This window comes from Rattus norvegicus, chromosome 3 (genome assembly GCF_036323735.1).
Source record: "Rattus norvegicus strain BN/NHsdMcwi chromosome 3, GRCr8, whole genome shotgun sequence".
NCBI lineage: Eukaryota > Metazoa > Chordata > Mammalia > Rodentia > Muridae > Rattus > Rattus norvegicus.
The window spans coordinates 65,407,403-65,424,965 of record NC_086021.1 but is presented as its reverse complement, the minus strand read 5'-3'; the positions used below and the strand labels follow the sequence as shown (position 1 = coordinate 65,424,965).

The window sequence follows — 17,563 nt, the reverse complement described above, 5'->3', positions numbered from 1 at the left end:
TGTGTATGCATATTGTGTGCAAGTAAAACCTCAAGCTGCCAAGTGCTTTTTATTATAAGGGGGTATATGTGTTACCCAAAAAAGTGGGGTACCAGGATGCTAAGCTACTCTCTATGTGTGCTTGAAGCTCTTGAAGTATGATGTCCTGAGGACCCAGAGGAGTGAAATATAGTCAGTTCTTTAAGGTACTCACAGTCAAATGAGACATACAAGTAAATGGATAGCCCAAAGACAAAAGGATAAGGATGAGGCATGCAGCTCACAGGTGTAGAATCCTGCCCAGGGTGTTCTTGGTGGGGGAAGGAGACATTCCCAGGGACACAGCGCACTGCAGTCTCACTCTGAGTCCTGCTTGGAGCCTGCTCTGCTGGCCTGCTTCCTCCCACCCCACACACTCACAGCTCCCAGAGGTGGATATGTACACCAGGGTAGACTGTGCTAAGTGCTACCTCATTTAACACAACATTCTGAACATCATCCCATGATGAGCTAATGCTTTCTGCCCATTCTACAGACAAACGTTTGGGGAAAGTTAGTCACAGTGCTGATAAGTTGCCGTCGCCCCCCCCCCCCCACTGCCTCAGAAACCTGAAATAGAAGTCCAGGATAAGTAAAGTGAGTCTTTTTCTCAGGGGCTAAAAAGCGCCACCATGGGTCTCTGCCTCAAAGCGGTAATATTCCAGGAAGGCATGAACATGGTAGTGCTTTTTGAGTCTTTAATGTTGAGTACGATATGCGGTATCATAGGCCAGGAAGCTGTCCTCGCCCCTCTTTGTTATACTAATTGCTCTGAGGGTGAAATATGACTTATTTCCCTCTCTTATCCTCCTCCTAGTCAGGGCTCTGCCACTTCAGAATATTATTTGCAGGGATCGAGAAAGGCTCCCCTGCCTCGTTATATGGAAGCTAAAATTGAGGCCCTGGCAAGTAAAAGACTTAACCATGTTGTCCTAGGGTTCCCAATGGCTGCATTGTTCCAGCTTGCCACACATCCGCTCCTGATAAGCACTTCATCCTAACCTTTGTTTCTTACCACTTCCCATCTCAGCCAGCCTCTCCTATGGCATGACCGTCAGAGCCCACTCCAGTTCCTCCTGTCTCGCTCCCCTTTGGTCTCACTGCCCTGCTTCCCTCCAGAGACTAATATCAGCAGCCAAGTTGGTTACCTAAGTAGGCCACACGGATTGCACCTGCCTGCCACAACTGATACCAGTCAGCTTAATCAGGGCTGAGTCTTCCCACTACGGGCAACATTCCCACAGTAATGTGCTTCTGGAGCCAACAGAGAGAAAGTCGGTGTTGGTGACTACAGACCATGACTCTCACAACATGCCTTTTCTGCATATTGTCATATTGTCAGGAAAGAGGCTGACTTCTGCATATACCAATATGGCATAGACTCTCTGAGGTACACACTGAAACTCATCTTCCTCTCCAGCCTTGATCCTTCAATTTTCTTCTTGGAGGACAACCAGACATCTTTCCTTAAGCCATGAACCTGATGCCTCCAATCCCAGGACTTCTTAAGACTCTCGCTGTGGCTGAAGTATACATATTTTGCTAGCTCACAGAGCTCAAGGCTTTTTTTATCCTCCACCAGCGAACTGCCCAGGTTCCTGCAAGACTAAGCCCCTATCTCGCTCCAACCTTCATTCCTGGCTATGTCTTTTAGGCAGAGGCACATTTCCTGAGTCTGGCACGGTAGCACCTTTAATTGTTGATTTCGTGATTGGCAAAATACCTAAGAAAGAAGGGTCCTCCAAGATCCCATCACCTGTCCTCCTATACCTCAGGTTCCCTTTTGCTGCCTTCCCTCTTCTGTTCTATAGGCTATGCCGAGGGCTTGCTTAGGCAAGGGCCTTGTATCAGACGGCCCTCTTATGTATCGAATGTTTCCAATACAGTTAATGCTTGTTATTCTGTGGGGAAGGTGAGCAGTTAGAAAGACTGTGACTGGTCAGGGTTTGGGCAGCTTGATGTTTTGTACTCATTTGTTGTTGTCTACTAATTTAGGGAGTACGTTTTGTTGAGTTAAGGAGTGACCGAAATCCAGTCACGGGCCTTTCTGACTGGGTTCTTCAACTCTACAGTGTGGGATATTTGATTAGATGAAGTTGATTTAAAAAAAAAAAAAAAACGGAAGCATTTTTAATGAGAATAACGCTGGATACTGGAGATGACTTCTAGTTACTCTGGAGCAATGTTGGAGACCAGGTTGGGCCCCTAGGTGTCTCCTGTGCTCTGCATTCCAGAGGCATCCCGGGCGTGAGTTCACCCGGCAGCCCTTTCGACTCATCTGCGGGCAGCCAAACCCTTGCAAACCCAGTGGTCAGGTTTCTTCTCCTGGAGGGGATCAGCTCGCTCACCCAGGCAGCTGAGGGGCGCACCAGCGTCACCTGGGACTGCAGCAAGCCAGAGAGAGAACTTAGAGCGCTCGTGGAGCGGAAGTCACGCTGCAACCTTAGCCCTGCTTTCTCCTCATCCCAAAAAGGCAGGAGTGTTTGAGAGGCACAGGGCCCGGCCCCTCTTCCTGCTCCCTCCCCAAGGCCGTGTGGGCGGGGCGGGGAAAACTCCGCTATTTGTGTCTCCACGCCCAGAGCCACAAGTGTACACACTGTGGCGACACGGGAGGCGAGTTCATCTCTAGGGCTCCGGGGTAGCGTGGTCCTCGAGAAGAGTGGAGGCTTTTCTTGCCTCCTGCGCCCCAGTCCAGAGCACGGGATACGGTTGTGGTCCCGTGTGTGTCACCTAGCGTGCCTGATGGCACAATGGTTAGCGATGCTCCAGCTGCTCTGGCTCCAGCAGCTGCTGCTGGGGGTTCACCAGGGCAGCGCCCAAGATTTGACCCACACCCAGGAACTGGCCCTCGAGTGGCGTGGTGAGTGTCCCCAGGGCCGGGGTGGGGGCAGATTGACACCCGGGATTCGGGGCGGGAAACGGGTAGGGGTTGAGCAAGACAAACAACAAGGGAGTTTGTATTGTGGTTGCCTGTGTACAGTCCGGGGGCAGATGGGACGGACAGTCCCTTCCGCACATCCTCTTGGCCTTCAAATTAGGGCACAGTAAGGGCAGGGTCTTGCTTTCTAAACTTTCGAGATTATGGGATTTAGGAATAGCTTCAAAATGCAATGCAAACTTTACAAGGGCTGATTAAAACTTTTCAGATAAAGCTGACCAAAAGATGTCTCATTTGATTCCCTTCCAAAGGGAGAACTTGACTCACGTGTGTAAAACACCCTACAGATAACCCCAAAACAGGCCTGTCTGATACGCCCCTCGGGGAAGTGGGCACTGAGGCCAGTCTCTCAGTGGGGTGGACAGGGATGATGGAATTTGTACAGACACTAGCTACCTTCTGTTCTTCGGTTTCTCTAGGCTGAGCAATGGATCTATAATATTCATGGAACCACTGAAAATTAAGTTACACAGCCCCAGACACGGGTACAAACTGAACAGTTCAGCATAGGTTTGAGCAGCAACCCACATACAGTAAGACCCAAAGTGAGCACATAAGGAAACCCAAGGAAAAAACCAGAAGCCAGAAGGAGCAACTCAGAAACGAGTCTCTGAGACATAAAAGGTGTGTCCCAGAATGCGTGACAATGCAATGATAAAAGGCAAGAGGGTGGCCTTAAACCAAGAGGAGCCTCCTAGCAGCTCCCATGAGCTCTGTCCTAGGAATATGTTTGGAAAACAAGATGTAATCCAGTTCTTTGTTCTTTTATTTTCCCTTCAACGTATGCACACATTTTTAAGATTTTGTTTTCTTGGTTGTACTTTGGAGCACCCTTCAAGGGCTTTATGCTCACCAAGGTACTCTTAGGTATTGTTCAGTTAAGTAGAACTCACTCTAAGCACGCATGGGCAAGCATGCACAGCCTGCAGTTTGCCACTGTGTATCTTAGCATCGAGGTCTTGCCTGGGCTCAAGTGTTAGGAAAGGGTAGCAGCTTTGTGAGACTAGCTGGGACTCAGCCCCCAGAAGCATGATCCGAGATCCTCCCAGTCAGGGTCAGCACCCACTGTGAGCTAATCCTTTCTATCTTTGGCAGACCCAAATCCTGGCCTGAGATAGTGGCTAATGAGGCCTTCTTTCCCACAATCAAGGGCACTTTGAAAATTAGAATCACTGGCTGCCTGCCAAACTCTCCAGGTACAGCCTGTAAATCCCGAGTTCAACACTGTGGGCCCTGAGACTCTTCAAATGCAGGCACTGCGGTTGATGTGCTAGAAGTATGGGCATTCTGTACTAACTACCACACAGACTCTCTTCCTGACCCCATCACCTGCACCAGCGGAATTACAAGTGAACTGTAGACTGGCATGAAATCGAGTTTTCATTAGCAAGGATGGAAAACAAAATATTAGTATTGGGGAAAAGACCGGAGGCTTCTCTTGTCTCCTGCACCCCAGTCTAGAGCAGAGGACACGGTTGTGGTCCCCGTGGGTGTCACCTAGCGTGCCTGATGTGCAGTGGTTAGCGATGCTGTAGCTGCTCTGGTCACAGCTGCTGCTGGGGGTTCACCAGGGCAGTGCCCAAGATTTGACCCACACCCAGATGCTGTCTACTTCTCTGTCTTGGGGCTTTTATGGTTGTGGTAAACACTAATGAGCAAAAGCAACTCTGGGAAGAAAGGGCTTATTTCATTCACCTCACAGATTATAGTCCATCATGGAGGGAAAGTTAGGGCAGGAACTCACGAAAGACAGGAACCTGGAGACAGGAGCTGATGCAGAGGCTGTGGAAGAAGGGTGCTTTCTGGATTGCTCCCCATTGTTTGCTTGGCCTGCTTTCTTAAGCACTAGAGGCTGGACAGCGCAGACAAAGGAGGCACCATCAGTAAGAAGCTGGGTTCTCCCACATCATCATCAGTTAAGAAAATGTACCACAGGCTTGCCCACAGGCTGATCTATAGGTGCATTTTCTCAACTGAGGTAACCTCTTCACAGATGACTCTAGTTTGGATCAAGTTGACATAAAACTGGTCAACACAAGTAAAGTTCATATATTCAAGTGCAGGAACCAGGGAACGGCTACAATGTGCTTGGCCGTGTTTTGCGACACCTCCATTTCTCACTGCTTCAGCACAACACTGATTTACCTTTAGCCATCGTTGGCTAAATCAGTCTAGTTGTATACCCATTAAGAGTAGATTTATAGCAATGCTTAACAGGTTCCACACGCAACATCGTTCTGTGCACTCAGGTACACCTGGGAGTGATGTGTTCTTTCAATCGTATGCAGTAATCTCTATGGGGAAATCAGTTAAGTGTTGTATCATACAGCAGCAGAGATCACTGAGCTTCAGGGACAGCCTGGATATGAAATTTACAAGACCTCGAATGAGTCACTTACTCTCTGTGCCTCATTTGTAAAACGTCGAGCCTTATAATGGCATGTGTCGTCTTTAGCTGTACGGTCTTCACGGCTTCTTCCTCTCGCCAGGACTATTTTGACAACCCTGTGTCCATCGTTTCTCATCCTCAGCACCAACTCTTGACAGATCCCGTCCTCCACTTCCATGTTGACTAAACCAAGGAGCTTTTTGTGCTTGTCTTCCCCTCACTGAGTCTTCTAGCACGTTCTAATCTAAAACGTGCTAACCCCACTGCCCTGGTTAGTTCTCTGTTGCTGTGATACACGACTCTGATCAAAAGTGACTTGGGAAGGAAATGGTTTATTTGGCTTTTACACACGTCACAACCTATCACTGAGGGAAGTCGAGGCAGGACCTCAATACACGAACCATGGAGAAACACTGCTCGCTGGCTGGCTTAGGTTCAGCCTACTTCCCGATATGCTCCAGGACCACCTGTCCAGGAAAAGGTATCTCCCATGGTGGACTAGGCCCATAATTATCTAATTATCAATCAAGAAAATGCCTCATGGACATACCCGAAGACCAACGCCATGAACACAGTTACTCAAGGGAGACTCCCTTTTCAAGTGATTCTAGGCTGTGTCCGGTTGTGAGGTTGACCACTCACGGACACACGCCAGATACTGGGAGGGCAAAGGGAAGATGAAGAGAGAGCAGAGCATCCTGGGGAGAGAAAGGCAAAGCCTTTGCTAAAGGAAGTTACCTGAGAATGAACACATGTGAAAACCACACCGAAGGCCAAACTGTAAAGTGGCTCTGATCAGAGCAGAGTGAGAGCTTCCTCCTGTGGTGTTGGTTCCCCAGAGCTCCAAGTGTAGCGAGCTCCATCAGACTGAGGGGGCTCTTCTGGACAATTAGCGCAAAGGAAAATGGGGCATCAGTTGACCATGGCTCCTGCCTAAAGAAGGACAGTGAAGCAAGGTGGGTGGAGGGGAAGAGCGGTGAGCGATGGCGAAGGCCTCCCTGGTGTCTCTCTGATAAACGCTATGCGCTCTTCCCCTGTGTTGTTTGGGGCTCATTAGAAGGCAGTCCCTGAGATGTCTATGGCAGTGTGCATTGTGTGGGGTGGTTCTAGGAAGCGTGGTAAGGGAGAAAGGAAATGAGCAGAGAGGGGAAGAAGGCCTCTGCGGGCAACTGAGGTTCAACTTCACAGGGACCTGTGAATTCTCAGTGGGGCCATGGACGGACAGAAAGCTGTGCTATTTTCCAGCACCCTTCCTCCCCTTCTTTATTGTCATTCCTGAGACATTCATTCTTGGGTGCTTCTGGCCTGCCTGAAACCTGTGTAGAAATAGAATCTGTCAGGTGAGCAGAAGCACTGATCGAGGATGTGAGCTCAGAGCCAGCAGCATCAGCGGCACACCCCAAGACTGCGAATATAAAAACAAGAGTACTAAATGACACTGGCTCCAAGAAGTCAGGAAACCAGAGGAAGACACAGAAAGGTAAACAACTGAAAAACAGAAGAGTAGGTGTTAAGACACCAAGCAGTGAGTGGAGGGCTGAAGGCCTGCAGAGGAGAGACTGGCCTGAAGAGCTGGGACCCACCAAAGGGCTCTCACTGCCCTAACGGATAAAGAGTGAATTGGCGTATGGGGAAAGGGAGATAGGGGACCAAGTCATATTTTATGTGAAAGCCATAGAACCATGTATCAGCCACCGTCGAAGTTCAGTGGGCTGAGAGTTCTCGATGAGTCGCTTTTACGTGCAAAGAAAAGGGCCAGTCTGTTAAGGTCACTGTGGCGAGTGTCGGGCACACAAGCATCTTGTGCAGACACCAAAATGCTGGCCACTGGAATGAAGGGACACCTCCCCCACCCCGATCACTGGCCCAGTAAAGACATCATCTAGGAAGTTAAGGTTGAGCTAAGTCAGTCCTAGCAGGAAGCATCGAGTGTGAATTTTAAAATATGGTTACTTTTTTCTTCTTTTAAAATGAGTGAAGTAAAAGGAGACAACGAAGGAAGTTTGGGAAAGGGTGGGTAACAGACAATGGGAATTTGAAGTTTGGGAGATTTATCCATTCTGGATAGTGGCAGCCCTCATGCCTTCCTGGGAAGATGTAGTTGCAGGAGCAGCCGTGAAATTGGACAGGAAGTAAAAAGAGATAGTTGAAGCAGAAGAAGTCAAGAAACCAACTGTTTAGAGCAATACTAGAGCCAGAGCCAAGAATCTAATGTTCACAGAAATATTTCATACCACAATGCACAGTATTATGTCTAAATGTTTCATTTAAAAGATGCCCTTGCCCAATATATCATAGTGGGTTTTTTTTCCTACTCTACACTCTTTTGTCTATTCTGTCATAGTGGTTATGATGCTAAATTCATTCCATGAGCTACATTAATAGGTACAGCCGTCAGTAGACAAAGCACTGGGCTAGAGTATTGGTGTATTAGTTTAGAAATTAAAGATTTTCCAGATGAAGAGAACAAAGAGGAGCCTGCTGCTGCCAGAATCATTGTGTTAGGAAAAGAGGAGGAAGAGAGGAGAGATTGCCACCTGGGAGAGCTTTTGGGGAGACCGAAAGTCACAAACTGGAGGCCAAGTCAGAGCTCCGAGGTTCTCCCACTGCGCCATTTCTGATACAGAGGTTGAAATGCCCTCTTTCCAGATCTTAGTAGTTCCCAACACTGGAGAGGACTCTGTACTGGTTTACATGCACCCACACTGAATATCATCACACCGAGGTACTAATTGGCAAGATACACCTTTCTCCTACGTCATACATGGAACATGAGGTTCCATTTAGCCCTAGGACAATCAGTAGATTTTTTTTACTGTCTGCAGCACCTTGCTCTCATATCCCATATGTACAAGTGAATATTTTCTTAAAGCAAAAATGTCTAAATCTATTTGTTTACACACCATTCTAGGCAACTTCTATGTCCTTAGGCAATATGCCATTCTCCTAATCTGGAGATTGGGAATTTAAGCAAAAGCATGACCAGTCTGGTTTAGCTTTTTCCCTGGCCTCAAATCACTCCAACCCTCTGGACCCCATCTCTCTCATCTCTGCCCATCTCTCCCTTCGTGTTTTTGTTGTTTGCCTCCTCTGATTGGCTCTTTACTGCACTCACCTCCTCTGATTGATTGGCTCTTTACTGCACTCACCTCCTCTGATTGATTGGCTCTTTACTGCACTCACCTCCTCTGATTGGCTCTTTACTGCACTCATCTCCTCTGATTGGCTCTTTACTGCACTCACCTCCTCTGATTGGCTCTTTATCGAACTTAGTTTGCATATTAGCATATATTTCTGGTTTGTCTGGCCCTTTCAACTCTTCTTCATTAAGCTTTTAATCTCATTTCCCATTGGTCATTGTCATAGTAACAAGTATCACCCAAAACAGGTTCCAAACCTATAACCAGAAAGATTAAATCACTTAGGTAGCCCCATTTTCTCCTCAGTTCCTGTTCTTTGACCTGACACTTCATTTCTTTATCTTGAGTGTCCTGAAACCACAGTGCTTTTGAGATCTCTTCTGAATTCACACCTACCTAGAGAATCCTCATTCAATCTATCGGAGTGGCAGATTTGAGACATCTCTGTACTGTTCCTTCCAAATGCTTTCAGAAACTGTCCTTGAAAGCCTTTTAGGAGATGTTCTGCACATAGCCAAGAACATAAATCACAGCTTGAATTGATGGAAATGAAAAGGAATATTTTACTTTAAAAAATGAAACAAACCAAAGAGCACCTTATAAATATTAGTTTAACTACAGTATTTCTATGAAGTAAAGCCACTCAAGAAAAGTGAGCTCTGTGATAGGCCACTAAATAAAGCAAGAGCTTTCTACATCTGTGAGTGGTGATATGACTTGATAATTTATGATACACTCCAGACTACTGTTGTTCCAAAGGAGTATGTAATTACTGTGTTGAGAAATTGTAAGGCCCAAAATAAACAGGAAATTCAAAGTGAGCACTATCTTTTCTCATAGTCCTTACATCCAAAAGTTAAGATTTGTTTCAGTTTTATTAATGTTGTCGAAGTGAACCACATGACTAAGGGTATCCCCCATCAGGTGCCTGTGATGCTAGCACTAGAATTAACCCCATTATACAATTGGGGAATCCAAGGCAGATTCTCTCTGAGACTCAAGCATGTGTTGTATAGCCTGATAGTATTTTTTCCCCACAGCACTAACTTAGATCAAAGAAGATCAGGGAAGGGTTCATCAAGGGTAGTTTTTGGAGTTCCGTGTTCAGAAGGGCCTCCAACACATAGTTTAATGCTCTATGGTCCAGGGTCTTAATACTTTTTATCTTTGACTTTATGTATCTTATGTAAGTCTGATGGACATGGGAGAATAAGCCAGGGGCTCAGGACCCAATTCACCTAGCTTTTTCTCTCTGGGACAGGCTCGTGACACTCCCCTCCCTGGTATGTCCCCTGGACCACTGCTGCTATCTACGTGGGGTAGAAAGCGCTCTGCCTGGGTCCTGAGAGTGGACTCCCCACTGGCCAGCAAACTCACCTCACACACTAAGAAGACTGAGAGCTGATCACCTATGTCCAGTCCAGATACTAAGTGTGTGTCAAGAGTATTATGGGATTGGGAGTGTGATCTTTGGGGTCCTGTGGGAAGGACAGCTATTTCTCTGTGGCTAGCTGGAGACACACGTCTTCATTTTGCACTGGAGCCTGCAAATAGTGTAATACAAAGGACAGTGTACGAGTTACTTTTCTATTGCCGTGATATAATACCATGGCCAAAGGCAACTTAAGAAAAAAATGGGTTTATTTGGGTTTATGGTTTCAATGGTGAGGGAGACGTGGCAGCTGGAGACCAGAGCAGGAAGCCACGAGATTACATCCTCAACTTTAAACAAAGAAGAGAGAGGAAACTGGAAGTGGGACAGAGCTCCAATCCCTCAAAGCTGGTCCCCAGTAACATGTCTCCTCCAGTAAGCCACTGTACCCCTCTCTCCACATAATGTCACCAAGTATTCTAATACCTGAGTCTGGGGTGGGTATTTTTTACTCAAACCTTCACAGGTGGGGACTGTTACATTTTGAAATGTGTTCTCAACCCCCAATCATATGGTAGAACCCTGATACCTAGCACCTAAGAATGAGAACTTATTCAGGGAGGGAAAAAGTGGGGGTTGGATTTTTCCCCCCAAAGGGAAACAAGTTAAAGAGAGTTGACTATCATGGCTGTAACCTTGTATAGTGGTGAACTCATAGTCAGGTGAATTTCGGGTAAAATATGCATAAAAAATAGATGAGGAGAGTCAGGAAGGTGACCTAAAGCAAATGAGGGAGGCTCCTTCCCTCCGGGCCTCAGAAGGGCCCAACCCTGCCCAGCTTGGCCTTCAGAATCAGGAAAACAATAAATAAATTTTTGTTGGTTAGGCCACTCTATTTGTGGCCATAGCACCCATGTAACAAGCAAGGCATCCAGCAAACCCCCGTAACTCCAGGCATCGGGGATCAGTGTCTTCTCACAGGGACGTGTGCACTCACACACACTTGAATACACTTACACAGAAACACACAAATAAAGATGCTTGCCACCAAGGCTCATGACATGAGTTCTGTTCCAGGAATCCACATTTGTTGAAGAGGGGAAAAAAAAAAAGATATAAACAATAGCCCACCATAAACATCACATTGTATTTGCTTTCTAAAACACCTACCTCGAGTTTACATGGACTTTTCTTTTTATTGGACATTTTTTTATTTGCATGTCAAATATTATTCCCTTTCCCAGTTCCCCAGTCATAAGCCCCCTATTCCTTCCCCCTCCCCTTCTTCTATGAGGTGTTCCCCCTCTCCTTCTTCTATAAGGGTGTTCCCCATCCCCAACCACTCTCCTTCCAACCTCCCTCCCCCTGGCATTCCCCTACACTGGGGGGTCCAGTCTTGGCAGGACCAAGGGCTTCTCCTCCCATTGGTGCCCAACAAGGCCATCCTTTGCTACATATGCAGCTGTAGCCATGGGTTCCTCCATGTGTAGTCTTTGGGTAGTTAGTGGTTTAGTCCCTGGGAGCTTTCGTTGGTTTTAAACAGCCACACTCCTGATGCAGTGCAGGATAGAGAGCTCAGTGTAAATATGTTTGCCTTTAGAGAGGCCTCCTTGCCTTTCTGATTGATGGTGGGGTTGCTTTCTGTGCGGTTACTAGGTTCAGTCTGGGTCCCTTCCCCCAGGGCTTAACATGCAGGCATTCAGGCAGGGAGTTTAACATGTCAGCCCTACCGTGTCCTGCCTTAACTTGCTCTTTGTAAGCATGCTCCCTCGTGACTAAGACGGTATAGTTTCCACATGGGCCCGTAAGAAAATAACAGAACCACAGTGAATGGTGAGTTTTCACCCCAGTGATGTCTGCTGGGTACCTTCCAGTTAAATGGAAGCAAAATGATGCAGGGATAGACCGAGAACGAAAAGGACAAAAAATGTTCCTCGCTCGGTTTTAAATCTTCTTAGTAAGACACAAAATCATGGTGAAGAGCCTGACTGGGGGCGGGGGTGGGGTGTGAGAATGAGTCTGCATGGCTGAGATCCTCCAGAGCAGTCTAAATGGTTAATGCACCTGCAGGGGTTGGTAGGCAGCAATTTGAAGCCTCACAGAACTGTGCCCAGTGGGGCTGATTAAGCCAGGTTTCATTTTTCCCCACTTGTGACAAAGGGTATTGTGTGCCTCCTAGAACCTGAAGCTGTGGCTTGGGGAGATTAGAGAGAAAGGGGAGAGGAACAAGTAGAGATTTAGCAAGAGGGGACCTGTGGGCCTGGGGACAGGGGGGTTATTCAGGTTCACAAGCAGCAGGAGACGAAAGACACCTCAGAATCAAGGACAGTGCTTGGAGAGAAGGAAGTGCTAAGATTGGAGTTTTGTGTTTTGTGTTTGTTTTTTTAAACGTATGTATGTATGTATATAATGTATGTGTATGTATGTAATGTGTGTATATGTATATGTGTGTATGTATGTATTGTGTATGTGTGTATGTATGCATACATGCATGCATGTATGTATGTATGTGCTTTTGTACTTAAGTAACTTAATTGATTAATAAAAGGCAGTTAACAGGAACCCAAGGACTGTTAAAGAAACACAAAAGTTTTGAGATAAAATGTACACTTTCAACAGAGAGCCATGGAAAGGAAAGTCTCCCTCCCTCTTCTTTTGTGTATCTGTTCTTTGGAGGACCGGGTAGAGGCCCTTGGTGTGAGCGTGGGAAGTTTCTCACTTCTGGCTTATAGAGTCCTAAGGAAGAGAACCAGATTTCTTCTGTCACTGAGGGGGGTTGCTTCAACCCCTTCCTGCTACAGAGTCAGAACCATGCAGCTGCATCTGAGGTCCTGGTTTTACTAAATGGGCTGCTGACAAATCCAAATCCAGGAAGCTGATTGAGTGAGTACCTCTCCAGAGAGAAGCTTCCCACCTTCAGACTAGTTACAGGGAGATACCATCCCCACTAACCCCCGGAATTGTGTCAGAGGGGCTGGAGGGACATGTTAACTGGCAAGAACACTCGGTGTGCAAGCATGAGGGCCTGAGTTCAAATCCCCACATGAAAAGAATATGATTGCATGTGCTCTTGTAACTCCAGCACAAAGGGAGTGGGGTGGGCAGAAACAGAAGGATCACTGGGGTTTCTTGGCTTCTAGCCCAGCTCCAGGTCAGTGAGAGACCCTGTCTCAAAGGAATACATTTGAGAATGACAGAGCAAGACCGCCCAATTCCTTTGGCTTCCATGGGTACCTGCATACACAAGTGTGCATGTATACACCACACATCTCTCTCTCTCTCTCTTTCTCTCTTTCTGTCTATCTCTCCCTGTCTCTCTCTGTCACACACACACACACACACACACACACACACACACACACACACACACTGAACTGACTCAAAGAGAAGCTTCAGGCCCCCTTTGAAGCCAGTGGGTAATATTTGGGTGGATAGACTAAAAATGGGAAAGGAGACTGACATTAATTCACAAGCTGTGACTTCTTAATAGGTTGTCTTAAGCGTTGCACTAGATGTGAACTGTGCCCTGGAACTTTCTTTGCGGGGCTCTTATCACTGAGCACCACAGAGGCCAACTTCCTCACCGTGTGGCCTGTTGAATACAAGAGAGCTGTACATGCCTACGGTGCTGCCAGGGCACAGGATTGCTTAAGAATTCTGTTTGGTTATTTGTTGCAAGTCTTGTTTGTTAAAAGTGCTAAGAATTAGTTTAGAGGCAGAGAATTAACAGTTCAAACGCATCCCTGGCCACTCTATAATCTTCATGAGGTTGCTTCTAAGAGAAGAGCTGTCTAAAGCAGGAGACACTCAAGACAGGTAGAGAAAACCAGGAGGGTCCCAATGGCAGGGTCTCAAGGGACACTTCCTACAGGTTGGCAATAGGAGGATGGCTGCTATACTCTCTTGTTACTGCATAGTGGTCTGGATTGGGTTCATTTTCTCTGGTGGTTAAAGAATGAAAAGGCAGGAATAGTCTCTTGTGTGATAGATAACGGCTGAGAAATTCTCAAACAGCTGTCAGTTGGTAAAGAGAAAGAATTTTATCAGGGGTGAGAGCCACTCCCCACCCCCACCCCTCCTTATCTAAGTCCTTGAAGGATCTTCCTCCCCTAATTTAGGGTTGGTCAGTTTGAAAAAGACACTGTTAGTAAACAGGTCTTCATACGCTTTGAACTTGATGGGCCAGTCCATAGCAGAGGCCCTCCTGGCTGGGGTGAGCAAAGGCTTTTGTTTTACTGGGCCACGCTTTTGTCTCTGGTCAAGAGGGTGAAGAAGCTAGCTAGCTATGTCCTGACCCTCTCCCTATCTGTCTGCCTCTTGGGGAATCTAGTTCCTAGCCTCTCATGCTGAAATCAAGGGAGTTCGGAGGAATCTGATAGCTATTGAGTACATCAAGCCAAAAACTTAGCCAGCCTAAGTACCTGTGGATGTAAAGATTCTCATCTTAGAAGGTACAAGAGATAGTTTATTCTGGAGCTATTTTGAGTGACCATGGCCCTAGGAACACAGAATTAGGTTACTGCAAATTCCACCTTCCAAAGTGGAAGCAGTTTCATGTTTTTGTTTGGTTGTTTTGGTTTCTTTCTTTCTTTCTCTCTCTTTTTTAAATAGTTTTACAGGACAAAGAAAGCCACAAGTCAGGGAAACTTTAAAATACATTGGTGGATACACCAAAGAGATTAGAGGAGCTATTCTACAGGCCCAGGACATAACCTTAGCTCTTGGATTGGTGGAAGCTAGTGTTCTGCTGAATTACTGGCTTCTAAGCGGTTTTTACTTAATATTCTGAGGTGTTAATTCAGATACAGAGTGGAGCAAGGAGTGGCTGTTCTAAAAGGCTATAACTAGTCCAAAATAAAGTAATTAGAAAATTCTAAATCTGTGCACAAAACTGAGACTGGATTCTATTCATCGGTCTATGTAGACACAGAGACTTATCCCAGGAGCTGTTCTATTCACAGCTAGACACAGATCCTTCTCAGGAATTCCTGTTAAATGTACATTTCCAGAATCGTCATGTAACATTCAGCCTTTCGTTGCTGTAATGAAATAGCCAAGGCCATCCGGTTAGAAAGCAATTTATCTCATTAGGTTCACAGCTCTAGAGGTTCACCAGTGTTGTTTTCTAAAAATGAAGAGAGAAGGAATGTTCGGTGTGTAGCCAGGTGTGGGGGAAGGGAGTGCCTCGGCAGTTCCAGCCACAGGACAGTACATATAGAGTAGAGTTTATTCAGTGCATGGGGCGGGGAGTTGAAAGGGTAGTAGAGACAGAGAAAGGCAGAGAGAGAAGAGAGAGGGGAGTGTAGAGTAAAGGCTGGCCATGAGCATGTGGAAAGAGAGTGGGGAGGAATGGGGAGAGAGGGCGAGCAAAGGGAGAAGGCAAGAGGGAGCAGAGGGAAGCGAGCAGCCCCTTTTACAGTGACTGAGGTACACCTGGCTGTTACCAGGTAACTGGGGGGAGGAGCTTAGACAAAAGGCTAACAACAAGCATGGCACCTGCACCTGCTGGGTTCTAGAAAGGAGGTCACTAGGTCATTGCAGATAGGTCATTGCAGATGGCTTCGCAATGGCAGAAGCGGGGACACTGGCAAGACAGGAAGTCACATGAGCCATTGGAAAACACTCATCCCTATCCATGCCATAGCACTTACCTTCCGTCGATAACCCAATCCTGCCATTTCTTTCCCCACTTGGTGGGGCTCCCTGACTACCTGCATATATATCTTTAATCTCCAATTCTCGATCACAATTATAACTTCAAGACTGTTCCTCAAACCCATTCCCGTACCGCCTCGCTCCACCTGAATCAGAACCTCTGAGGCAGGCACATGGTTATTGGTCTTTCATTGTCTGGTCACCTAAAATGATGCTGGGCACACAACAAATGTTTCTGTTGAAGTCTGCTTAACCCTAGGTCATCTTTTAAGCCACAGCCTCATCTGTGTCTTGTTCCAAAAGCTTCCTTCCATATAATACACTTAATATAAAAGTTCTTTTAATAAAATCAAGATCATCATAGAATGACCCCAAAGCACAACAAAGTCATTCTAACTTCACATTCTCCTGCTGCCAAAATTTTCTCTACAGCTGTGCTGTCGTCACTCAAAGGCTGATTGACCTCATCATCTCTAAGCTTTAGTGTCACTCTCCCTGTCCTGGGTATCTTCTTTGCAAGCTTCCTCTGTTGGCCACCAGTGTACCTACTGAGTCACGCCCCTGCTATTCTGACTCTATCTGATGAGCAGAGGCAGCTCTCCTCTCAGGGACCAGTGCATACCTGTGGTTACAAATATTAGGTGCCTGGTCAGTATTTCTCAAGTGAAAAATATGAGGACTGTGATTCTCTGATATTCCAGATCAGAATGATGCCCGTTGGCCCTGTCTTCTACCACATTGGATGTCTGTGAGCTAAAATATAAGCTTGGCCTTGAGCTATAAGTCACTTAGTCCTGACTTAATAGCCTTCCATCTGCAGGTTCCCGGCACGTCACTCACAACCTCTGTTGTTGGAAATTTCAAGGTGTCTGCTTGTGCCATCTATTAGCCATTCGGTTCTTCTTTCTCAATGTTTGGACAGGATATATGAAAATAAATTCCCAGCAGAGTACAGTCCTCAGTAAACTTCGAACTCATATCCTAGCAGAAAATGAGTATGGGAAGGGAAAAAAAAAAAAGGCAATGAATGAATGGTTCAATTAGATAGCTTCTCCAGACCTGTCTGGGCAAAGCTTGTCTCCCTGCTGAACTCAGGTTCTACTCAGTGCAGTTCAGAGACGGGCAAGCACACGTCCACACATGCTTGTTATGTAAGAGTCCCATCTACTTCCTACTGACAGCAGTTGAAGGCTCAGTTAAGTGTCTTTTTACGTGATCTATTTTCTTGATCCTGGTTTTCTTTTAATTACTTATTTTTTCCAGACTCACTTTGAGTGTAACCGTGGTGATAGTGTTTCTTCAGCACTGACCAGACTTCCTTTATGACATTAGTTAAGCCAGCTCTCAAGCCCCGAGAACACATGGATTGAGTTTCCAGGGATAGACAGACTAACAATCCCTTGGCCTCCAGGCCTGTCCCTCGGCTGGCATCCACCAATGAGTGCTTACTGAATGAAGGAGTGCGCGATTGATTGTCCCAGGTAGTCAGTCATGAGAACAGCACCTTAGCTTAAGCAAACCAGCTGAGAGCAGAGCTCCCCTCTCACTCCTTAGAAACTCAGAGGCAGAAAGAGAGGACTAGTCAGCCTGTGTTTTAAAAAGATGTAAATTAGCTTATAAATTTCTCCTAGTAATCCATAACCTCTTCAGCACCCAAATTTATAATTAGGAAGGGAAGAACCTAACACTTGCCTGCAAAGAGATTTAGTAATTCTGGCAGTACTTCATTAATCACTTAATCACTGTTCAAGCAGAACTGATATCCTTGACATAGATAATCAATCTTGATTCCTCCCACACTCGATTTCCATCCTTTTGTAAACCCAACAACTGCACGCACCAAGGATTAGTTAGTGACCTCATTCCACATTACATGGTTGTTAGGGACAACTATTATGGGCACACAGTAGCAACAGGGATGCTTACCGTGGGTCTCTTCGTGGTCCACTGGAAAGCCGTTTTGCTGTTAGTGAATCTGTGGAGATTGATGGTGCTGGAAGCCAGGTGTGGTAACTCCCTGCCGTGACCCCAGTGCTTTGGAGACTAGGGCA

General features: G+C 46.4%; 1 protein-coding gene across 2 annotated transcripts in view; it reads left to right on the top strand.

Moving 5' to 3' along the window:
• Positions 1–2,503: 2,503 nt before the first annotated feature.
• Pla2r1 (phospholipase A2 receptor 1) overlaps positions 2,504–17,563 on the top strand; it is a 129,834-nt gene continuing 114,774 nt past the window's right edge. Inside the window, exon 1 of one of the 2 annotated variants that reach the window (XM_039104480.2) lies at positions 2,504–2,878. In XM_039104480.2, coding sequence (XP_038960408.1) covers positions 2,761–2,878 — 118 coding nt within the window. In that variant the 5' untranslated portion in view covers positions 2,504–2,760. The remainder of the gene's footprint in view (positions 2,879–17,563) is intronic. The other variant, NM_001100837.1, reaches the window with a different exon arrangement.